The 19,551-nt window shown below is 39.8% G+C and overlaps 2 protein-coding genes across 3 annotated transcripts in view; one reads left to right on the forward strand and one right to left on the reverse strand.

The window, feature by feature from the left end:
• Positions 1-5,471, reverse strand: part of CCDC18 (coiled-coil domain containing 18) — a 42,227-nt gene extending 36,756 nt beyond the window's left edge. The window contains exons 1-3 of one of the 2 annotated variants that reach the window (XM_072419872.1): positions 5,367-5,471; positions 2,902-3,030; positions 962-1,112 (exon numbers count right to left, since the gene is read on the reverse strand). In XM_072419872.1, the coding sequence (XP_072275973.1) occupies positions 962-1,112; positions 2,902-3,030; positions 5,367-5,392 (306 nt within the window). In that variant the 5' untranslated portion in view covers positions 5,393-5,471. The remainder of the gene's footprint in view (positions 1-961; positions 1,113-2,901; positions 3,031-5,366) is intronic. The other variant, XM_072419873.1, reaches the window with a different exon arrangement.
• A 2,997-nt stretch (positions 5,472-8,468) lies between these two features.
• TMED5 (transmembrane p24 trafficking protein 5) lies at positions 8,469-19,381 on the forward strand. Its single transcript, XM_072419876.1, has 4 exons — positions 8,469-8,700; positions 11,783-11,880; positions 11,961-12,144; positions 15,821-19,381. The coding sequence occupies exons 1-4, from the start codon at positions 8,530-8,532 to the stop codon at positions 16,037-16,039; spliced, it is 672 nt and encodes a 223-aa protein (XP_072275977.1). The 5' UTR covers positions 8,469-8,529; the 3' UTR covers positions 16,040-19,381.
• The last annotated feature ends 170 nt before the right edge of the window (positions 19,382-19,551 follow it).

The raw sequence follows: 19,551 nt of genomic DNA on the forward strand, positions 1-19,551 counted from the left end.
TAATAATAATAATAATAATAATAGAGCTGTGTGGGTCTTTTATTCTGTAGGTGACACTAAACAACCTAAGGTCAATACACTGCGTTATGTCTCTCAATGGGTAATAGTAAATCAATATTTTTGTCCCATGTACATTTTTAAATTAAAAGTTATACAACAACAATCCGATCTGGCAATGAGCAAAATATGCCTCTGATATCAACCTGGGAGGCCCTTGTGAACTAGTCAAGTAGCTACATTGTTTTCCAATTGCTTTATTATATCAAAATGGTCATACAACCAAAGTTTTGGTGTAAACAATAAGGCAACTGTAATCTGGCAACAAAAGTCCCATAAACCAACAAAAAATACTTTTTTTTTTTTTTTGAAAGACCCAAGTTTTGTGATCTTCCATTTCCTGCCTGTTTAGGGCTCACCACAGCCCTCTTATCTCAAGTGACAGAAAACAGACTTTTCTTCACCAATATTCACAACCTGCTGTAACTACTACAATCTATGGACACAAAATGCAGCTAAAGAACAAAAACCTTCTTTGTCAAGCTGATAACAATCAAATGTAAATCACAGGAAATCCAAAATGTAGGGTGATAACCAACATTTACAATATTAATTTTATGTGCTTCTCTTTTCTTCAATAACATCTGAATTAATTATACTTTGGACTGTAAACCTTGCTAAAATATGATTGCTATAGTGGCACAGCAGACACCACCAGCATTGCTTTTAACCATAGAGAATACGACTGTAAACAGCCAGAAAAAACACCTTTACTAACAGACCCCCCATAACACTTGATGTCAGCCCATCCACCAAAGTATGAGAACACCCATAGACATCCTAATTAAGTGGCAATCATTACATACATACCATAAAGATAACCGCTAAAGGAAGAAATAGAAAAACCTTTCATTTCACTTTAAAGAAATCTGCAGAGCTGCAGAGAGCGAAGAGAGTTACACACCTTTTGCTGAGCACTCCTTAGAGAATCTCTTTCACTTAAAGCCATGGAGTTTTTTTGCTTGGAAACCGAATCCCTCGGCTGGCAATGACTGGGCTGTTGGAGATCTTCTAAAGTCAGGCCCAAGGGAGCTCTGTGCAGGGAGTGCTCGCTTCTGCTTTCATCATTTTACAGGAAAATGAAGAAGAACACAGAAAATGAAATAAAATTGGGAAAACACTACCAAAACTATTAATTTCATGTGGAAGTTCTTGCCTATTCACAATTTGAACAACTGCTAGATATTTTGGATGTAACATGCATTATAATCTAAAATGTAAAAGGAAGCAAAACATAGTGCATAATATGTGGTTTTATATTAGACTGAACTCCAAGCTGATACACAAACATATTATGAAAATAGCTAAAAACTATAAATCCTGAAAAGTGTTTTTACATAAAACTAGAACAAATGTCTGGATCAATCTCAATATCAGCTTTTTGTGATCACACGCACATCAGCACTCACAAAAGGAGTATATGGCAAAACAATATACATCTATCACAGGAGGAGAGAACATAATAATGACCTTACATGGGTGCTGCTTCTAATTTTTCAGTCAAAAACATCAGTATTCTCCCCAGCCCTTATGAGCCGGGTGGATCAGCCCGCATTTTTCAGTAACCACCCGGCTGTTTTTGAGTGGTCATTGCAAAGTTGGGTCCCACTCACCCAGCTTAAAACAATCCTCAGGGGGAATACTAAACATTCTGGGGACTTTCCCAATTCGCCAACCTAGGTATGATGTCTTGCAGGGGTATTTGAATCACAAGACTAAATTAACACAATTACACATTTATATGAAGAAAATAACTCTTTGTACATTCATTTTAGCTTTATATTTTATTTTAGCAATAAGCCAGCAGCTTTCTTCTATTCTTTAATGTTTAACTTGAGTTTTCCACCTTGAAATAATAAAAATACAGGTCTCATGACCATCCTTGGGCTTTTCATCTTGCTCTACTCTTGCCTGTGGAATGATTTTAGTAGAGCCAGCACATTAATGCACTAACATCGCTCAACAGCAGCTAAAGTCAGCACAAGTGGTGCCTATCTAAACTAATAAAAAACAGCTAAGCCTAAATGTAAACAGTAGAAGACAGTAAACCAGATGCTGTATGTTACATATGTTTGCAGTCCAGAACACACAATACTATGATATCAGTTTGAGCTCTTTTCCTGTACTTCTCATATATATTTGGATAATACAGTACACAATATCACCTTATACAAAAGGAAACACAACAAGATAGTTCAGCACAGGGGACACCACACAGGGAACACCACAGTAAATTACTGCACACTGTTAGACAGTGTGCCAGGATGATTCCCACGGCTCCATTCATTCATGTGCACAGCCGTGGGACTCCTCCTGTCAGTGTGGGATCCCCGGGCACTGGAGGGTAAATGAGGACAAGTCTCCCCATTCATGACCTCTAGTGCTCTGTGATTGGCTGAGGAAAGGTAAATGCGGATAACAGCCCAAGCGCCAATCACAGAGCACTATACGTGAATGAATGGGGAGACTTGTCCTCATTTAACCTCTAGTGCCCGGGGATCCCACACTGACTGAAAGGATGCAGCTGTGGAAATCATCCTGTCATTGTGGGATAACCTGTAAAAAAAATAAAAGTTTGTTGCACAAATTACACACATTCTTTAAATACTTTAACATTAAAGCCTCATCCTATTTTTTACACATATTTTTACACACAAATTTGCGAAGTCAAATCGCGTGTTTTTCGGGTAGCCTTAACTTGTAGCCATATTTAGCGGAACTTTCATTATACAGGATGAGTAAAGACAGGAAATGAGACACTGATAGTGTGAGAGAGGGTCTAACTATTTTTCATTCTATGTAAAAAAAAATGCTAAAAAAAAAACATAATTAAAGAAAGCATACCTGGAGAGGTGGTCTTCCAGGCTCCATAAATTCCTCTCCATCTGCACTTGTTGGCTTTTTCCTGCTGTGACATTTTCCTTTAATAAACCTTGGTCATACTGTGATTCCATTTCACTTGGGATCTTTCTGCTAAACAATTTATTATCAGAACACTATAGGGAAATATTTGATATGTCTGAGAAAACACAACAACAGGATGACACACATAAAACAACCAGGGAAAAATCCCCAACGTTTGATATTTTTTTTATTTTCCCTTAAGCAAAATTCAACTGATCTGAAGTATTCTTTTTATATCAAATGAAGCATTCTGACACAATAACAATGATTCTCTAAAAATAGGCTCATGGCTATGTTTACACCACATAATTGCCCAATGATAGTCCATTGCATGCAATTTAAAAAGCCTTGTTCATCATCTTTGATCATTCACCCTTAAAGTGGTATCTGGAATAGATACACCCTACTAAAGTAAACCTGTCATGGCAAAACATGCTGGCTTCCATTTTTGATCTCTCTTTGAAAATGCCAGGCAACGAGCAATACCAGAAGAAAACAAACTTGCAAGTATGCTGAAAATGTGTGGTATGAGCAAGCCCACAAGAAGAATAGTTATTCTTCTGTTTTATTAGAGAGTGGTTAAAATGTCTTTCTAACTTTTTTTTTTGCGGGCTCTATCTTTTTTGGGAGATTTCCATTACTTCCTATCCTGTAGATGCAACAGGAAGTGAGAGGAAATATCTAGGTAGCTTTTGTCTGTATCAGTATTACATTGAATTTTCACTGATTTTGAAACAATTGTAATAAAAGACCTGGCAATACGGACATCTGCTCATTTCACAGACAAATATGATTGAACAATAAAAATGTGTTTATTCATGTACCTATATATGCTTTTGGATTGATCATACACATCTGAGCTTCATAATATTTCTACAGAAAACATTCTATTTAAAGTCTGCCTTTTTTATATTTGGTATTAATTATCAAATTACCATCATTCAGCAAACAATACACAAGAAGAGCTGTGCAGATAGAACTATTCTGCTGGTGGTGATCAGTAGAGGGTCACACCATCCTATCACTGCCCTGTTGGACTTGTCTATTAGGGATCCCTCATGTCCGGATAAAGCGCGGTGTCAGCCTCTGCCTGATATGCAGCACAGATCTCAAACCTTAACACGGACCTAACCCGAGAAAACAAAAGACTTTTGGAGGTGGCTTTTTGTTTCTTCCTCACACACAGGAAGCCACCAGGGATATTGTAATTCCTGTCCAAGTGTTACATCATCAAATCAGTGAGGGGGATCGCTGTCACCCAGTGGAGCTGTCGGTGAAGATGGCGGCTCCAAAAAAGAGGAACAATGACAGGTCCAAATCTGTTATCACTGCAGGGTGACAGCAAGGTAAGTATGTGACTGGGTGCAATTCCCCGGGAATAAAGGTGAGGTGACACTAGGGACCTTTTAAAACATACCTCTGGTGGTGAATCAGTGGTTAGCACTCTGGTCTGTGCAGCGCTAGGTCCCAGGTTGGAATCTCGGCCAGGACACTATCTGCATTTAGTTTGCAGGTTCTCCCAGTGTTTGTGTGGGTTTCCTCTGGTACTCCGGTATCCTCCCACATTCAAAAAATTGTCCATAGACTGTATTATTGAGATGACTGATTGTGAGCTCCTTTGAGGGGCAGCTGGGGACATAACTATGGACTTTGTACAGGGCTGCATAATATGTTGCTGCTGTATAATTACTGTGTAATAATAATAATAATCCCTCTAGGACAGCAGCCATTATTAGAGGAACATGTGTGATATGTAAATAAATCCTGGGGACTGTGGCAGACCAGGAGGGCAGGAATTTCAGGGCCTATTCACACACACTGCATGACACTACATAAAGCCACAAACTGAACTAAAGGTAACCACACAGGGCATGCAAATCCTCAAACAATACACGGCCATAAGACACCCTGGGAACTGCACCACAACCTGCTGCAGCCAGCCAAAAAAAATGGTTCCTAATCTTTCTGATTCACTTGAATGGGAGAGATCGGGACAGAACGGAAGGCTGCACCTCACCACGGGCCTGAAATAGACCTAAAGCTACCCCGGGGCCCCCTGACTGTGCCGATCTTCTGCCCCATATTAGACACAGGGCCAGCGCTAGGTGGGAAGGGGTCGAGGGCAATAAACCCAGGGACATAATTCACACCCCATTTAATGTACAGTGTATATAAATACTTCTTAATATTATTAATAATACTGGTAGGGGGTGGAGGGACTGGGAAGATGTTAATTTGGGGTCCCCACTTCATGTTTTTCTGGGGCCCCATTTTTCTGATGAGTTCACTAACAGAAAGAACTGATAGAATATTCCAGCATATGACACCTGTACAGTGTGTGCAGCCATCTCGCAGCTGAGCCTCCCCCCATCCTTTCATTCATCACCACCGTGTGCCCCGCTTACCATGACAAGCTGCAGCCGGTGTCCATTCATTCCCAGCGCACCACGAACCCCAACTTCCACAACACAGCATAACCCCGCCCCTTGCGTCATCACCCTATCTAAACTACAACCCGTGCTCCACTATTATGATTGGATAGAACCATTGACATCACCTTCCTGCCTAGTTCTTTTCAACCAATTACAGGAATATCCGTTATTCATAGGGCACGGCGACGCTTTTCTGTCCCTATAGCGACTACTTTTGTTAACAACTTTATTGACAGATAAGTGAAGTTTACAAAAAAAAAAAAAAAGGAAAAAAGCTGATTGTTTTTTCCTGGTCACCTTTACTGAGCAAGACATAAATAGATTTCAGTCCCTGAGAGAATACAGAGCTCTGTTTTACAAATCTAATTCAGTTATATTATGTTTTGAAGTAATTTTTGTTAGGGACAAAGTGGGGAAAAGTTAAACCGCTGTCTGAATTTTTGGCTGCTGGTGTCCCCATTGAGGTGGTTGTAGCTCACTTCCTGTCTTTAGTGTCACCAGAAACGGAATGGGAGTGAAGAAATTACAAAATGCAAAAATTATGTAATTATTTCACAATTGTGTGTTGATATTTCAGGATGATGTATTGTCATTGTCTCGGGGTGATCTAAAATATCCCCAAATTCTGACACTTTATTCCAAAGTTCACAAAATGATGACACAATATCTCTATCCTAAAATATGATTCTGTTTAATAAAGTGTGTGTGAAGTATTTGTGAGTGCGTGAATTTTATTTTGGAAGGGACCCACTGAAGCTGGCTGCACCAAAAAGGTAGCAGGATGTCTTCTTTACATTTCTACATATATGACATCTTGTATTGGATTGCTGGGTACAGATAATGAAGAGTATTATTAAGGCTGATACAGGAAGTGAGAAGGAATCTCCCCAGCATTACAGGAAGTGAGAATGAATCTTCCCAGCAGTACAGGAAGTGAGAATGAATCTTCCCAGCAGTACAGGAAGTGAGAAGGGATCCTCCCATCAGTACAGAAAGTGAGAATGAATCTTCCCAGCAGTACAGGAAGTGAGAAGGAATCCTACTATCAGTGCAAGAAGTGCAAAGGAATCTTCATTATACTACAAAGAGTGATTGGGAATCTCTCCTTCAGGACAGGAAATGAGAAGGAATCTCCCCATCAGTACAGGAAGTGAATGTGAATCTCCCCACCAGTACAGGAAGTGATAATGAAACTCTCCATCAGTACAGGAAATAAGTAGGAATCTCCTTATAAGCACTGCGTAATATGTTGGTGCTATATAAATCCTGTTTATTAATAATATTAATAATCAGTACAGGAAATGAGTGTGAATCTCCCAATAAATAAAGGGAATGAGTAGGGATCTCCTCAGTCTCTTTCTCACACACTTTGGCTTTGTATAAGAAGAAAAGCATTGTGATCTTAACAACACCTATGTAACGAAGCCCCAACACCTGGCCAATGAAAATACTTAGGCAAGACCCCGATGTGAGGTCACCTGACCATACCTGTCACAATTTGGTTTCCCCATTGCCAGGGCAACCTGCACATAGCCCTCCATAGCCTGAATCAGGAGAGCCACTTCTATTTAGGGGAACCATTGGCTCTGAGGACATTGTGCCTGCTTTTATTAGAGAAGGTGAAGGTATTTACATAGCAAATTCTACAGTACAAATCCTAGCTGAATGTTTGTTTTTGCATGGAGAATCACCTCAAGACAGTGGCCGCCAACCTTTTGGAGCTCACCTACCACAAAAGTTATGGACCGTGCATGTGCGGGGAGCTGTGTGTCACTCAAAGGGAATAAACTTCCCTCCCAGATTGATGTCATGATGCCAGAATCCGGCCACTCTCCCATCGCAGGTCTGAGCCTAAAACACAACCCGCCCACCGCCCTGAGTCTGCGATCTGTACGGGGACATAGTGCGCTCCCCCCCAGCACTGACCAGAGCCGCAGACCACCAGTTGGCGACTGCTGCCTTAAAGAGTCTATTTCAAATGTATTCACACAACTTTTACCCAGGATTCATACCATTTTCTGAGTGAATGTGTTAATCTTCTTTGAAAACGAAATTACCCCCCTAGCGGTATTCCTGAGTGTGGCTCGGGGTGAAATTTACTTACAGAAAAGGGTAACCCGAGTCACACTCAGGGTGGAATTGAGGACTTACCTGGTCCTCACAAGCCCGCGGTGTCCTCCAGCGATGCTGGCCCAGCATGTAGGTCCACTTGGTGATGCCCGGCATCTGCCTCCCCTGGCCTCGCATCCCGCCGTGTGAACATAAGGCTAAGGGATGCAGATGGTGGCCGGGTATGCGGCGAGTGTCGGGGGGACCGGCAGGTAAAATTGGAAGTATTTTTACATGTGTATTGTAGAGATTTGACATGTAAAAATACAAAATATTCATACCACCAGGGAGGGTAAACCTTGTGTGAAAATATTTCCAGAAGCCCTTTAAAGAATCAGACATTCCCTCATGGGAATCTTCCAGGTCCATGTGTTTAAATGTCAGTAATTGATTCCCACCAGAATGTTTGGGGGAATGTCGGATTCCCTGATTTATAAACAGGGCTTCCTGGAACTTTGCAAACCATGGCAGCATGTATGTCTCTGGGGCCAATGGGTTTGTGGGTCACATGGGCTCGGAAAAGAAGCAGAGCTGGGTGCAATACGGATACCTGAGAATACTAAAAATATCAAATAAATGAAAATATCCCAAACCAAGGGACCTCCATTCATTCAATTTGGTTTCCATTCTACTACAATATATTGCCATTTCGCAGTTCACCACGTGTGATGTATTATTTGACAATGAAGATGAATCACCTGTCAGGTGTAGCGCCGGAATCATTCACTTTCACTGGGAACATACTTTTCTTTTTAGCAACTTCAACATCTGCAGCGCGCTCACCCCCAGCAAAGCTCTCTTTACCCCAAGCCGCGCTGTGATTGGATAACACCCATAGTATGATGATTGGAGCTAAGCCTCGCCCCTGGCTGTGACCAGAACAAGGGACAATGCTGATTGGCTGCGGGGATGCTTTCCGGACACACCTCTCTCCTGGGCGGGGCGTTCCAGCACATGCTCTGTACCCCTCCTGTCTCTCAGTCCAGGCGCAGCACTGCTGGGATCCGGCGGGGGGCATCGGGCTGGCATGGGGAAAGAAGGGCTATTTGCCCTGCTGGTGGCATCTCTGAGTGTACAGCGCTGCCTGACCTTCTCCCAGTCAGTGGATAGTGATTTCACCTTCACCCTGCCTGCTGGCCAGAAGGAATGCTTCTTCCAGCCTATGAAGAAAGATGCTACGCTGGAAATAGAGTACCAGGTATCTGCTTCTTCCTCCAACAGCTGATTGTAGTGATCATTCCAAGCCATGACACCTAATTCCCCATACAAAGCACCCTGCCATCATCTCATAGTACATAGTCCCTGACTATCAGAACCTTCATGATGTGCAAAGTTCTGGGCAGGGACCCAATCTGCCTCCGATTGCACATGTTGGGTTCTCACCATGCAGGTAAGTTTATCTTCTGATGATGATTCATGTTTCCTGGACTGGCAGACTTCTGATCGGGATAATAGATGCCAAGGCAGCGCAAACTTCACAATAACTTATTGGCCGACCAATGAAAAGTTGCAACATCAATGTTACATGACACCGGAAGTAGCTGAATTCCTGTGCTGGGGTTACATTTCTGAGCAGCCTACAGGAGAGTGTCACAGCATTGTAACCTTTACCTGACACGGTTTTTTATTCTCTGTATTTATATGTTATTATTATTAATAGACAGGATTTATATAGCACCAACATATTATGCAGCGCTGTACATTAAATAGGTGTTGCAAATGACAGATACAGACAGTGACAGAGGAGGAGAAGAAGACCCTGCCCCAAGAGTTTACATTCCCCACCTCCTAGATTGTAAGCTCTTCGGGGCAGGGTCCTCTCCTTCTGTGTCACTGTATCTGCCATTTACAACCCCTATATAATGTACAATGCTGCGTAATATGTTGGTGCTATATACTTTCTGTTTAATAATATTAATCTAGGAGTTCTCTTGATATTTCTATAGTGATAACCCATTATAAATCATTTAACAGAGCAGAGAAACATTTAAACTGCTCGCTGTCCCTGGATTTTGGTCTGTATTACACCTCTGCTCTCATCTGAGGCTGCTTCTCACTACAGGTTTGTGGTGATTTTTGTACCATGCATTGAGTTCCTCTTTTATTATTATTAATAAACAGGATATATATAGCACCAACATATTATGCAGCGCTGTACATTAAATAGGGGTTGCAAATGACAGCGACACACGAGGAGGAGAGGACCCTGCCCTGAAGAGCCTACAATCTCTTCCTATTCATTTAAAAGGGCCGACCAATGCATTGTGTACAAACGTTGCCCTGCGTGGCCATTCATTTAGGTGACAAGGTACATTGGGGGTGTCATTAACAAGGGATAACAACCCAGGTCATCAACGCATTTGCTGTAACACACACATTTTGTGGCGCACAAGTAGAATCCAGCCCTATATCCATATATATATATATATATATATATATATATTATTATTATATATACATTATTATATATATTTTTTCTAGTAGTTTTAGTTTAAGATAAATGTTTTTTGTCTGTCTTTGCTGCTGCATTATGTTTACAGCAAAGATTGCACAGAGCACAAACAAGGTGTTTGGTCTTAGGCTACGTACACACATGCAATAATTATCATTGGAAACGAACAATTAACAATCGTTCGTCCGATAATCGTTAGCAAAAAAGAGTGCACAGTGACTGGCCAAGGACGCAGATGAACGAGGAATGGAAACTAATTATTGTCCTGGTGGATCTGATTGAGCGACGATCCTTCGCTATCTATTGTGCATACGGTAGTTCAGTGATCGTGGATGGTTCTGCAGTACACTTTCTCCTGTACATGTCACTTCTTGCATTGTTCAAACGATCGTATCTAGTGTGTGTACAATATTGATGGAACAATCGTATGGTTACAGCATGTACATGATCTTGCACTAAATAATCGTTGATCTGTCGTTAATCGTTCGATCCCTAACGATAATTATTGCACGTGTGTACATAGCCTTACTAGCTGATCTTGTTTTTTTCTGGTATATACATACTCAGAGCTGGGAGAAGGGGCCACAGACTGGGGCAAAAAATCCCGATATGGGATGTTAAAATGGTAGGTTTCCTTTCCTGGATTAAAGCTGAATGCTGGGTTTCGTAGAATATTTCCCTTTCTATAGAGTGAGCTCAGCACTGCAAGGGTTACATGTGGGTATGTCTGGTAATGAAATGATGCAAGAGAATGATATTTTTGTTACACACTCTCTCTCTCCTCTCTCTCTGTTCTGGGTTAGAACCTAAAAGGGGAAATCCAGTTGTAACCTGAAAAGGTGTGTCATATTATTTCCTCTTGCCACCATACCCTTTGACAACTTTTTTTTTTTGTTAGTATAACATTTCTATAATAAAAGTGTCCCCTTGTTATATTTTGATGTATAAGTACTAATAAATGGATCTCTATCTGAAATCATTTTGCAATATTTAATTAACTCTTCTAGTCAAAGCTAAAAAAATGATTGCTGGTATTCGACTGGAAAGGGTTTTGTGTACAGAGATAGACTTTGGATTTCCTGGCAGTTCGATATAGTGAAATAAAACTCGTCCTTGGTTTGAACCCCCACAGAGTAATATGGCAAGGTCACCCTGTACTACCCTCGTTCCTCTGATTACATTGTCATAGCACTGTTTGCACATTTTGAAATACAAGAATTGCCATTATAACATACCTGATCTTTCACCAGTAGAATTGCTGTGAATGTCTGACACTGTTGACCCTTGGTGACCCAGGGAGTCTACAGGGGGGGGCAATAATATGCGCATTAAAATGAATTCTGCATAGAAATATAAAAAAGCTGATTGTGTTCCAAGAATGATCAATAGAGAAATTATTATAATACCGACATGTAGCAAACAGCTTCACTGGCCATGGAACTGAGATGTTAAATTATTCTCAGTTGGAGGAGATTGTCGCTCAAAGTTTACTGTTTAAATATCAAATGTAAGTTCCCTGTAATAAAAGCAGACACAGAAAGATGTTGGCACCTGTTTCTTGGCATTTCCCATTTTTATTTAAATCCCACTGCTTAATTTTTCTTTCTGTTGACATTTGTACACAATAGTGCTTCTGTCTGCTTTGCCTAATATTTGTAGGGCGCTTAATAAGTCTATCATGTAGAACATTGTCACCGTGTCTCTATGGGTTTCCTTCCAACATCTTTACCTTGTATGACACAATACTGCTCGGATTGGGGATATTGATATAGAAAGGTCAAGTTTATCGTCTAATTTAATCCCATTATATTCTATTATTTGTTTTCAGGTTCTGGACGGTGCAAGTTTAGATGTGGATTTCTACCTCGTATCTCCAGATGGAGACATTGTATTAGCTGAGACTCGCCAGTCCGATGGGGTCCACACGTAAGTTCAGTAAAATATTCTGAATAGCAATACTGAGTAACATCAATGTGCTTATACAAATTCCTTCTCTATCAATCCAGAGTGGAGACAATCGATGGAGATTATGAGTTCTGCTTTGACAACACCTTCAGCCGGCTCTCCGAAAAGGTGATCTTTTTTGAACTCATCTTGGACCACATGAATGAATTACAGAATGACCAAGAAGATTGGAAGAATTATGTAGTGGGTGCAGATTCACTGGATATGAAGCTGGAGGATATTCTGGTTAGTGCCAATTTCAGTGTATTGTCCACATTCTTTATCTATAGTTTTACAATGGTTGCCAATTTATTCAAGTGTTTCCAGTTTTAGCTCATTCCTGCTTGGGTAATACACATCAGCAGGGTTTTCCTATTTTTGCACCCTGATACATACCTTATGCATACCTCGGCCCAGATCAGAGTTGATCCGCTTTTGTTATTTGATATCTGTAGCATTTTCAGCTGATGAAAGCTACTAATTCAGTGAACTGTGGGAATGTGTAGCTTAAAGCCAGTATAGGCATCATCACATTTAGAAGCTTTGCAAAGGAAGATCAATTACAACTTTCTTTTATCAACTGACAAGATTTCTTGTAGGATCAATGTTTTTTTTTTCTCTGCTCCAACAGATATAACAAAACACTTTTAATGTTATGATTACCAGACCAAAAGAGATCAAATAAAAGAGATGAATTATTAGACCTAATTCAGATCCTCACTATAATAATTCTTCTAAGCATTAACTACCTGGGCTGTTAATTTCTGTCCGGATTTATATGTCTAAAAGCAGTACATTGTCTTTCATGAAAATTTATTTTACATTGTAGGCCTGTAATTCTTAGGCATAACTTACCGAAATATGTCCAATATTTAATAAATGTAATTCATTTTGTAATAAACTTTAATTAAAAAACACAAATCTGTTAAAACAAGGGTGCATAAATAAATCAAAATGACTAAAACCTGTAATATAACTGTACAGTAGCGTATATAATGTATGTGTGTGTGTGTGTATATATATATATATATATATATATATATATATATATATATAATATGATATGATGATTACTTTGTATTGAATTCAGTACAGTTATTTTGTATTGAATCCAATACAAAATAATGCACGCACCAATGTCACCGGGAACTCCCAGGGAACATCAGCGCCAGCCGGTTGAAGATCGGAAAGAGTGTATGTGGTTCCGCAATCAGTTGTTTTTTTTTTTTTACTCTGAGCCACACTCGGGGTTACCGCTCAGGGGTTAAACCCTAAAATTCACCCTTGTTATACTTACCACGTATCAAAGTCTTTATCTTGGTTCTGAAAACAAGTTATGAGTTAAAGGGGTATCAAAAACACAGTATTACAATATTTTCACTGCATAAACACATGTCCACACATTCCTATACATAATAATAGGTTCTAGATCTCCTCTCTAGCTGTTCCAGCACAACCGTATAAGGGTATTTACCCTGCATGGTCTTCAGCTTTAAATCCACACTTCTAGTAGAATAGAGTAATAGTTCGCCCTGTTGTTCTAAGGATAGGTTTTTAGTATCGGCACATGGTTTCATCCTTCCTGCCTTCCTCTCCCAGTACTGCCAGGGTACAAGGGGGGAGGGGGAAGCATTGGACCATGTAAATCAATCCCTGCTAAATATCATCCATGTACCCAGATCCTTATCACCGAGCGAGAAGAATAAAAGATGTCAGTCAAAATAATTCTTTGCTTGACAAACATCAATATGATCATATTTGACATGTTATTTGTAAAATTACTGTTAAGGGGGGAAATAGAAGAAATGGTGATTGCTCTAAAATGCACAACACAAAATACAAGTATTTTTTTGTTAATTTGCAGTCAGTCCTATCTTGTAAACATTATAAATTTTACAAATATTTGTCCCGTGTGTGGACAACATTAGACAAACGCCCCATCGTGCCCAGTTGGCAAATAATGGTATTGGCTGACCATAACGGCACATTCAATGCTTACTCCTCTGTCCAGGTCCAACATTCAGTGTGTAGTTTTCATATTTCTGTGTGACTACATTTACATTTCTTATCTAAACAGATTGACAAGACAAATACAAAAAGGTGTAATTTGCAGTACAAAGATGTACACAGGCAGTTCTTGAGAATAAAACGTGGCAGTAAGCTATAGGTAGCGTCTCCCATCGTCTCTCCTTTTAGAGAAGAGCCTGCTGGTTACTCTCAGCTTGCACAGCCATGACTACTTGTGCCTATTTGGTAGAAAGGTCAACATTACAGTGAGGATTTATAAACTCCTTTGCAACAAATTCCAAAATCAAGCGAGCATTATTCAGCTCATCTATGGCTGGTCAATTCAAGACAGTGAGTACGTACAGTTTACTGGCATGTTTATTGTTCCTGAAAGAAGGAGCTGATTTATTAAAGCTCTCCAAGGCTGGAGAGGATACACGTTTGCTGGAGAGTGATCCAAGTTTGCTGGATCACCCAGCTTCACTGATGAAAGTGTATCCTCTCCAGCCTGGGAGAGCTTTAATAAATTAGGCCCATTGTGTATATATTTGTTGTACAAATACACATTTTTATATTTGTTTTGGTAATCCATTTGGTGACATTTAAAAAACGTTATAACTTTTTTCGTCCACACAGTTGGAGTGCTAGAGAAGGTAGAGCGGGCTCAGCTATTTTGCAACCTAGTTTCTTTACCTACCAGTTATCAGGATTTATAGATGTTGGCACCCAGGCAGAATCAACGCAGTGCAGGGGGCTACCCTTATCCTACTGTAATTTTAGCAGTACAAGCTGCAACTAGTGCACGTGAATGTATAATCTATATTGTAGTAATAGGTAGTAACTGCTAAATAAGACTTTCCAACATGTCTGTGCATAGGAAGTACTTGTTACTGCATTGAAATAAAGGCTGTATTCCAGGCAGATAATGAAAAACACCAAATAAAAAAGCTGTGTATTCATTCAGATGGAGCTCTTATACAGTAAGTACCGGAATTTGACTTACCATCAAGCTTTAGTGGGCTCCTAAAGAGTGGCATGCAGACTGGGAGAGAGAGGCATGGCACTGGCAACCAATTGGGTATACAGGATGTATGTGTTCATTAAGAACATGTTGACAGGAGAAGAGAGCAGTATTCCTGTTTAACCTCCCTAGCGGTCAAATTCTGTCCAAATTTCCATGCAAAAAGTACAATTTTTTTGCATGGAAATGTTTTTTCATTGTAAAATATTTATTAAATGTAATACATTTATTATTATCCTTTAAATAACAAATCACAAAACAAAAAAAAATTTAACTATGTAATGTAACTGTACAGTAGCATATATATATATATATATATATATATATATATATATATATATATATACGGTATATATAATTTTCTTTTTATTAGACTTAAAACAGCTAATTTGTATTCAATCCAATTCGTTTACATCAGCTGTCCCTGTTGGAACCTGTGGCTCTGGCCAGTGCACCCCTTGCCCCCCCCCCAGTGGGGTCAGGAGAAGGACTACGATTGGGGGGTTCATCGGGCAGAGCCGCAGACCATGTCCAGAATGCATTGCAGGCTCAGAGTGGTGGACGGGTTGTGCCTCTAGACACAACCCAACCACTCTCCCAATACAGGCTCAAAATGGGTGGGTTGGGAGAGTGAACGGGTTCCGGCATTATGACATCTCCCTGGGGAAGTTTCTTCCCCTTTAAATGACGCCTGTGCGGTAGGGAGTCAGTAAATTTAGTGGTCCGTGACGTCCAAAAGGTGGGTGACTACTGCTTTACATGTACATTAAGTTGAGCATTTAGCTGTGTGCCTGGAATTCATCTTTAACCCTTACTAAGATTGTTAAAAATGGTCACATATCTTGCAAATATTGAAAAATATATTGAACTTGTGTATCTCTTCCCTCTCTCCAGGAATCCATTAACAGTGTGAAAGGAAGATTGGGTAAAAGTCTGCAGATCCAGACTCTGTTAAAGGCCTTTGAGGCACGTGATCGCAACATCCAAGAAAGCAACTTTGACCGGGTGACCTTCTGGTCTTTAGTCAACTTATCGGTGATGGTTGTAGTGTCTGTTATTCAAGTGTATTTGTTGAGGAGCCTTTTTGAGGACAAGAGGAAGAGCAGATTGTGATCACCGGAGAGGAAATGTGCCAAAATTCTAATAAGGGGAACTTTCTTTGTTACACTTGGATGTTTTATCCAGCAATGTCATGTCTGCAGTTGTAAGGGTTTTCTAATTTTTTTATTTTTACTGGTATAGTTGTTTCTTTTTTTGTCTCTTGGACAACTGGGGGTGGGATGGACCTTGTTGCTTTTCTTTTCTTCTGACTACTTTCCCCAATATCCCTGGATTATGTGTAACATTTGCAGTCATTTCAAACGTGATGTTTGCAGAACATTAAATCCATTCAAGGCCTAAGGTAGCTTTGTCATATTCAGCCTCATGTATTACAGTGCACAAATAAGAGCTGTTATTATTGCCTGTACTAATACCTGACCTTTCCTTCTACCTTTTTAGAGCATAAAATAAAAATCTTGCTGCTATGGGCAGACGCTCTTTTGTGTACTGTAATGTATGAGGCACATTCTTTTTTTTTTTTAAAGCTAAATTTGTGATCATTTAGCTTTTCTAAATTTGAGGAAAAATTTTACTACTGTGAGATTAGAAAAGTGATTTTCTAATGCAATAACACAAGACCACAAAAAGGAAATTCTTGCTTGTACAGAAACACCTAAGGTTTGGCTTTTGCTGTGGTGCTGATTATGTAGGTTATGACGGAATAGGTTTTTTACATCTGTAAAGGATTAACAATTCTCTTTATCATTTATTACATTATGGCTTATTTTAGGATGCAATGATGGTCCCAGGATTATGCAGAGATTTCATACCAGTAGGTGTTTGCAGACCCATCAAGCCACGCATTTGTAAGGGCAATAACTTATACTTACCAGTGTTCAACAGCGAACTTTTTTTTTAAGCTGGGTGGGAAGAAATTGTAGGCGGGTGGCTGTATTGTGACCCATCTCTTCAGTTACCACCCAAAAACAGCAGGGTGTTTACTGAAGAGTGCCGGGTAGTAAACCCAGCTACAAGGGCCTGGGGACAACACTCCATAGAATTTTGTATTGTTTTTGATCTGGTCCTGTGCCTCTCTGCCCTGGCTACAGGTAGGGCCCTAAATGCTGCTGCAAATGCACCTGACACCTTTCTGTGCATCAGTCTCCCCTGTGAGCCCAAGGTGGGCTGATCAGGTGTACAAAAAGGGTGGATTCCGAATGCCTTGGGCTCACAGGAAGTGGGTGGACATAGGTAAAGGTTAACCTAGAAAGGATCTACAGATAACAGCAAGAATATTAACAATGTAGCTGTTTAATAGAGTGCCAGAGAAGTGTTGGTTGCTCTCCTCCCTCCGTTAGTTATGCATACACATTGAAGTAATAGAAACAAGTTTTGATGCATCTGTTCAAGAAAATTCAGCTGTTGGATTGTACCCCCAGGCACCTGACTGACTGCCCTCTAATGCATATGGCTATCTTAAATCACAATCAATTTATTTTTGTTTAAATGGCCAAATGCATTCTAGGGGTAAAACATGTTTAGTTTGTGTCACAGCCTGAGGAGAAAAGCATGTTCCCCGACCGAGTACTGCAGAGTGGAACTCCTGCTGTCTCTGCAAAAACAGGGGTCTCATTGCAGAGGTCAATTCAACAGGGCTTTAAAATGGAATTCGTCATTTTATTTTCCTAGCAGGTTATATTCTGCACAGGAGGAAGAAAATTGCTGGCTCTTCTGCAGTCTCTGTAGGCCACATGCATTAGGAGGAAGTAACATAAGCACATGGACAAGAGTAATGTCATTCTGGATTTCATGTTGAATGAGGACTCCGCAAAGAAGGTAAAGGTGCAACAAGGGAGTCTGCAGATGTTTCATTGCTTGCTAGGAGCACTTTGCTACTTCTATCCCTTCCAATTATGTGTTACATACTTGCACATTACAGCAGAAGCCCTGAGAATGTATGTACTGCCACTTAAAGCACTATGCACTGATGATATTGATGTCCACATAAGCAGTGCTTCCTAATTTAGGATTTCAATGCCAACTAAATTTTCTAGACTTCCAAACAGAAGCTGAGCTGTATTTAATGGCAGCTTTAAGGACTCACAGGAGTTATATCATCTGCAAGGCAAACGCATACTTATGGTGACTCCTCAGGATTAGCAAGAAACACTGTTGGGCACTTACTATACTGCAAATATTTGTTAAGAGATATTTTTGGGCCAGGGACAGAAAATTGGGCTCGCTGGTAATTTACAAATATGAATGTGGATACATTTAGCTATAAAGCACAATAACGTTCAGTTAAGATGCAATAAAAAGCCACCAATTATTACACAGAAACCCCTTTCGGAATTTCAAACCTGTAAATGGCCTTCTTATGTTGTAGATTTTAGCATTAGCTTGGAGCATTAAAGCAAATAATGTTCTTGTCCATCTGCAGTGGTAGTGAGGAAATTAAACACTTGAGTGATTTGTAATTGTGGGCGATACAAATGTGGGTTGTTTCAGATCAATGTCTGTAGAGGCTGTTCTTTAACAGCTGTGGATTAAAGTTTAATTAAATCTGATGCATTTATATTTTTTCTAGGTTGATCTGTGCTTTATATTCACAATCTGGCTGTTTAACAAAGATTGTCAATATCACTTTTTATTGTAATAAGTAATTCTCAATTAGAAGCTTCAGAGCACCTTTACACATAGGAAGCCAAACTTTCACTGTTTTTCTAGCCTCACTGGAGCATTTTGGCATACTGTAAAAACTTTTTGAAATTGAATTTCGTTCATTGTGTCATTAGGAAGCAGAGTGTAAGAACAAGAACTCCCAAGTAACATCTTGCACCTAATATTGTGGTTGCCTTGTCCAAATCACCATGGAAGAGATGAGAAAGTGAGCTCAAGCAAAGAACTATTGCGTGTACGACTTGAGTTCTATCATTTAAAAATTTCTTTCCTCATATTTAAAGTGGAAGGATGCCTTTATGTGCACTTTAATCTGTACAGAAATTGCAAACAACATACTGTCTGAAGGAAATGTGTGTGTTGCTCATGGCAGCCATCACATTCTTTGTGTACCATAGCAGCCTCAAACAGGAGAAGACCATAAATTGCTATGGGCACATAAAGTTAATACTACACGCCAATAGTTAGACAAATATTAGTGATTTAGTTCTATAAATGATTTTTATACCTTTTTCTAGGTTAGCCCTCAAAAGGTGTAGGAACATATGAAGGAACAGTATAAACAACTTGAAGGAACAATGGACAGTCTGGTAATGCCCAATGACTGCAGGGTATTGTAGAAACCATATCCATTCAATGCACTTGATTTTTAGACATTGTACAATAAATGAACACTTCAGATTGTGCAATTACCGAATTTTTACATTTCTAATAAAAGTGATTGTTAAACCACCAGTGCTGTTGAGTTTATTGTAAAAATGAGTTTTAAAGCTGGCCTGTAAGCAAAAGTAAACCTAATGTATGATGCCTAAATGCAACCTTCCTTTAGGCTCCTCTTCCACAACATAATAAAACTGGTTTGCTATTTTGGTGTTGGCCCACTGCATGGAGGACAGAGAATGAGG

The sequence above is a fragment of the Pyxicephalus adspersus genome, chromosome 8, assembly GCF_032062135.1.
Source record: "Pyxicephalus adspersus chromosome 8, UCB_Pads_2.0, whole genome shotgun sequence".
Taxonomy (NCBI): domain Eukaryota; kingdom Metazoa; phylum Chordata; class Amphibia; order Anura; family Pyxicephalidae; genus Pyxicephalus; species Pyxicephalus adspersus.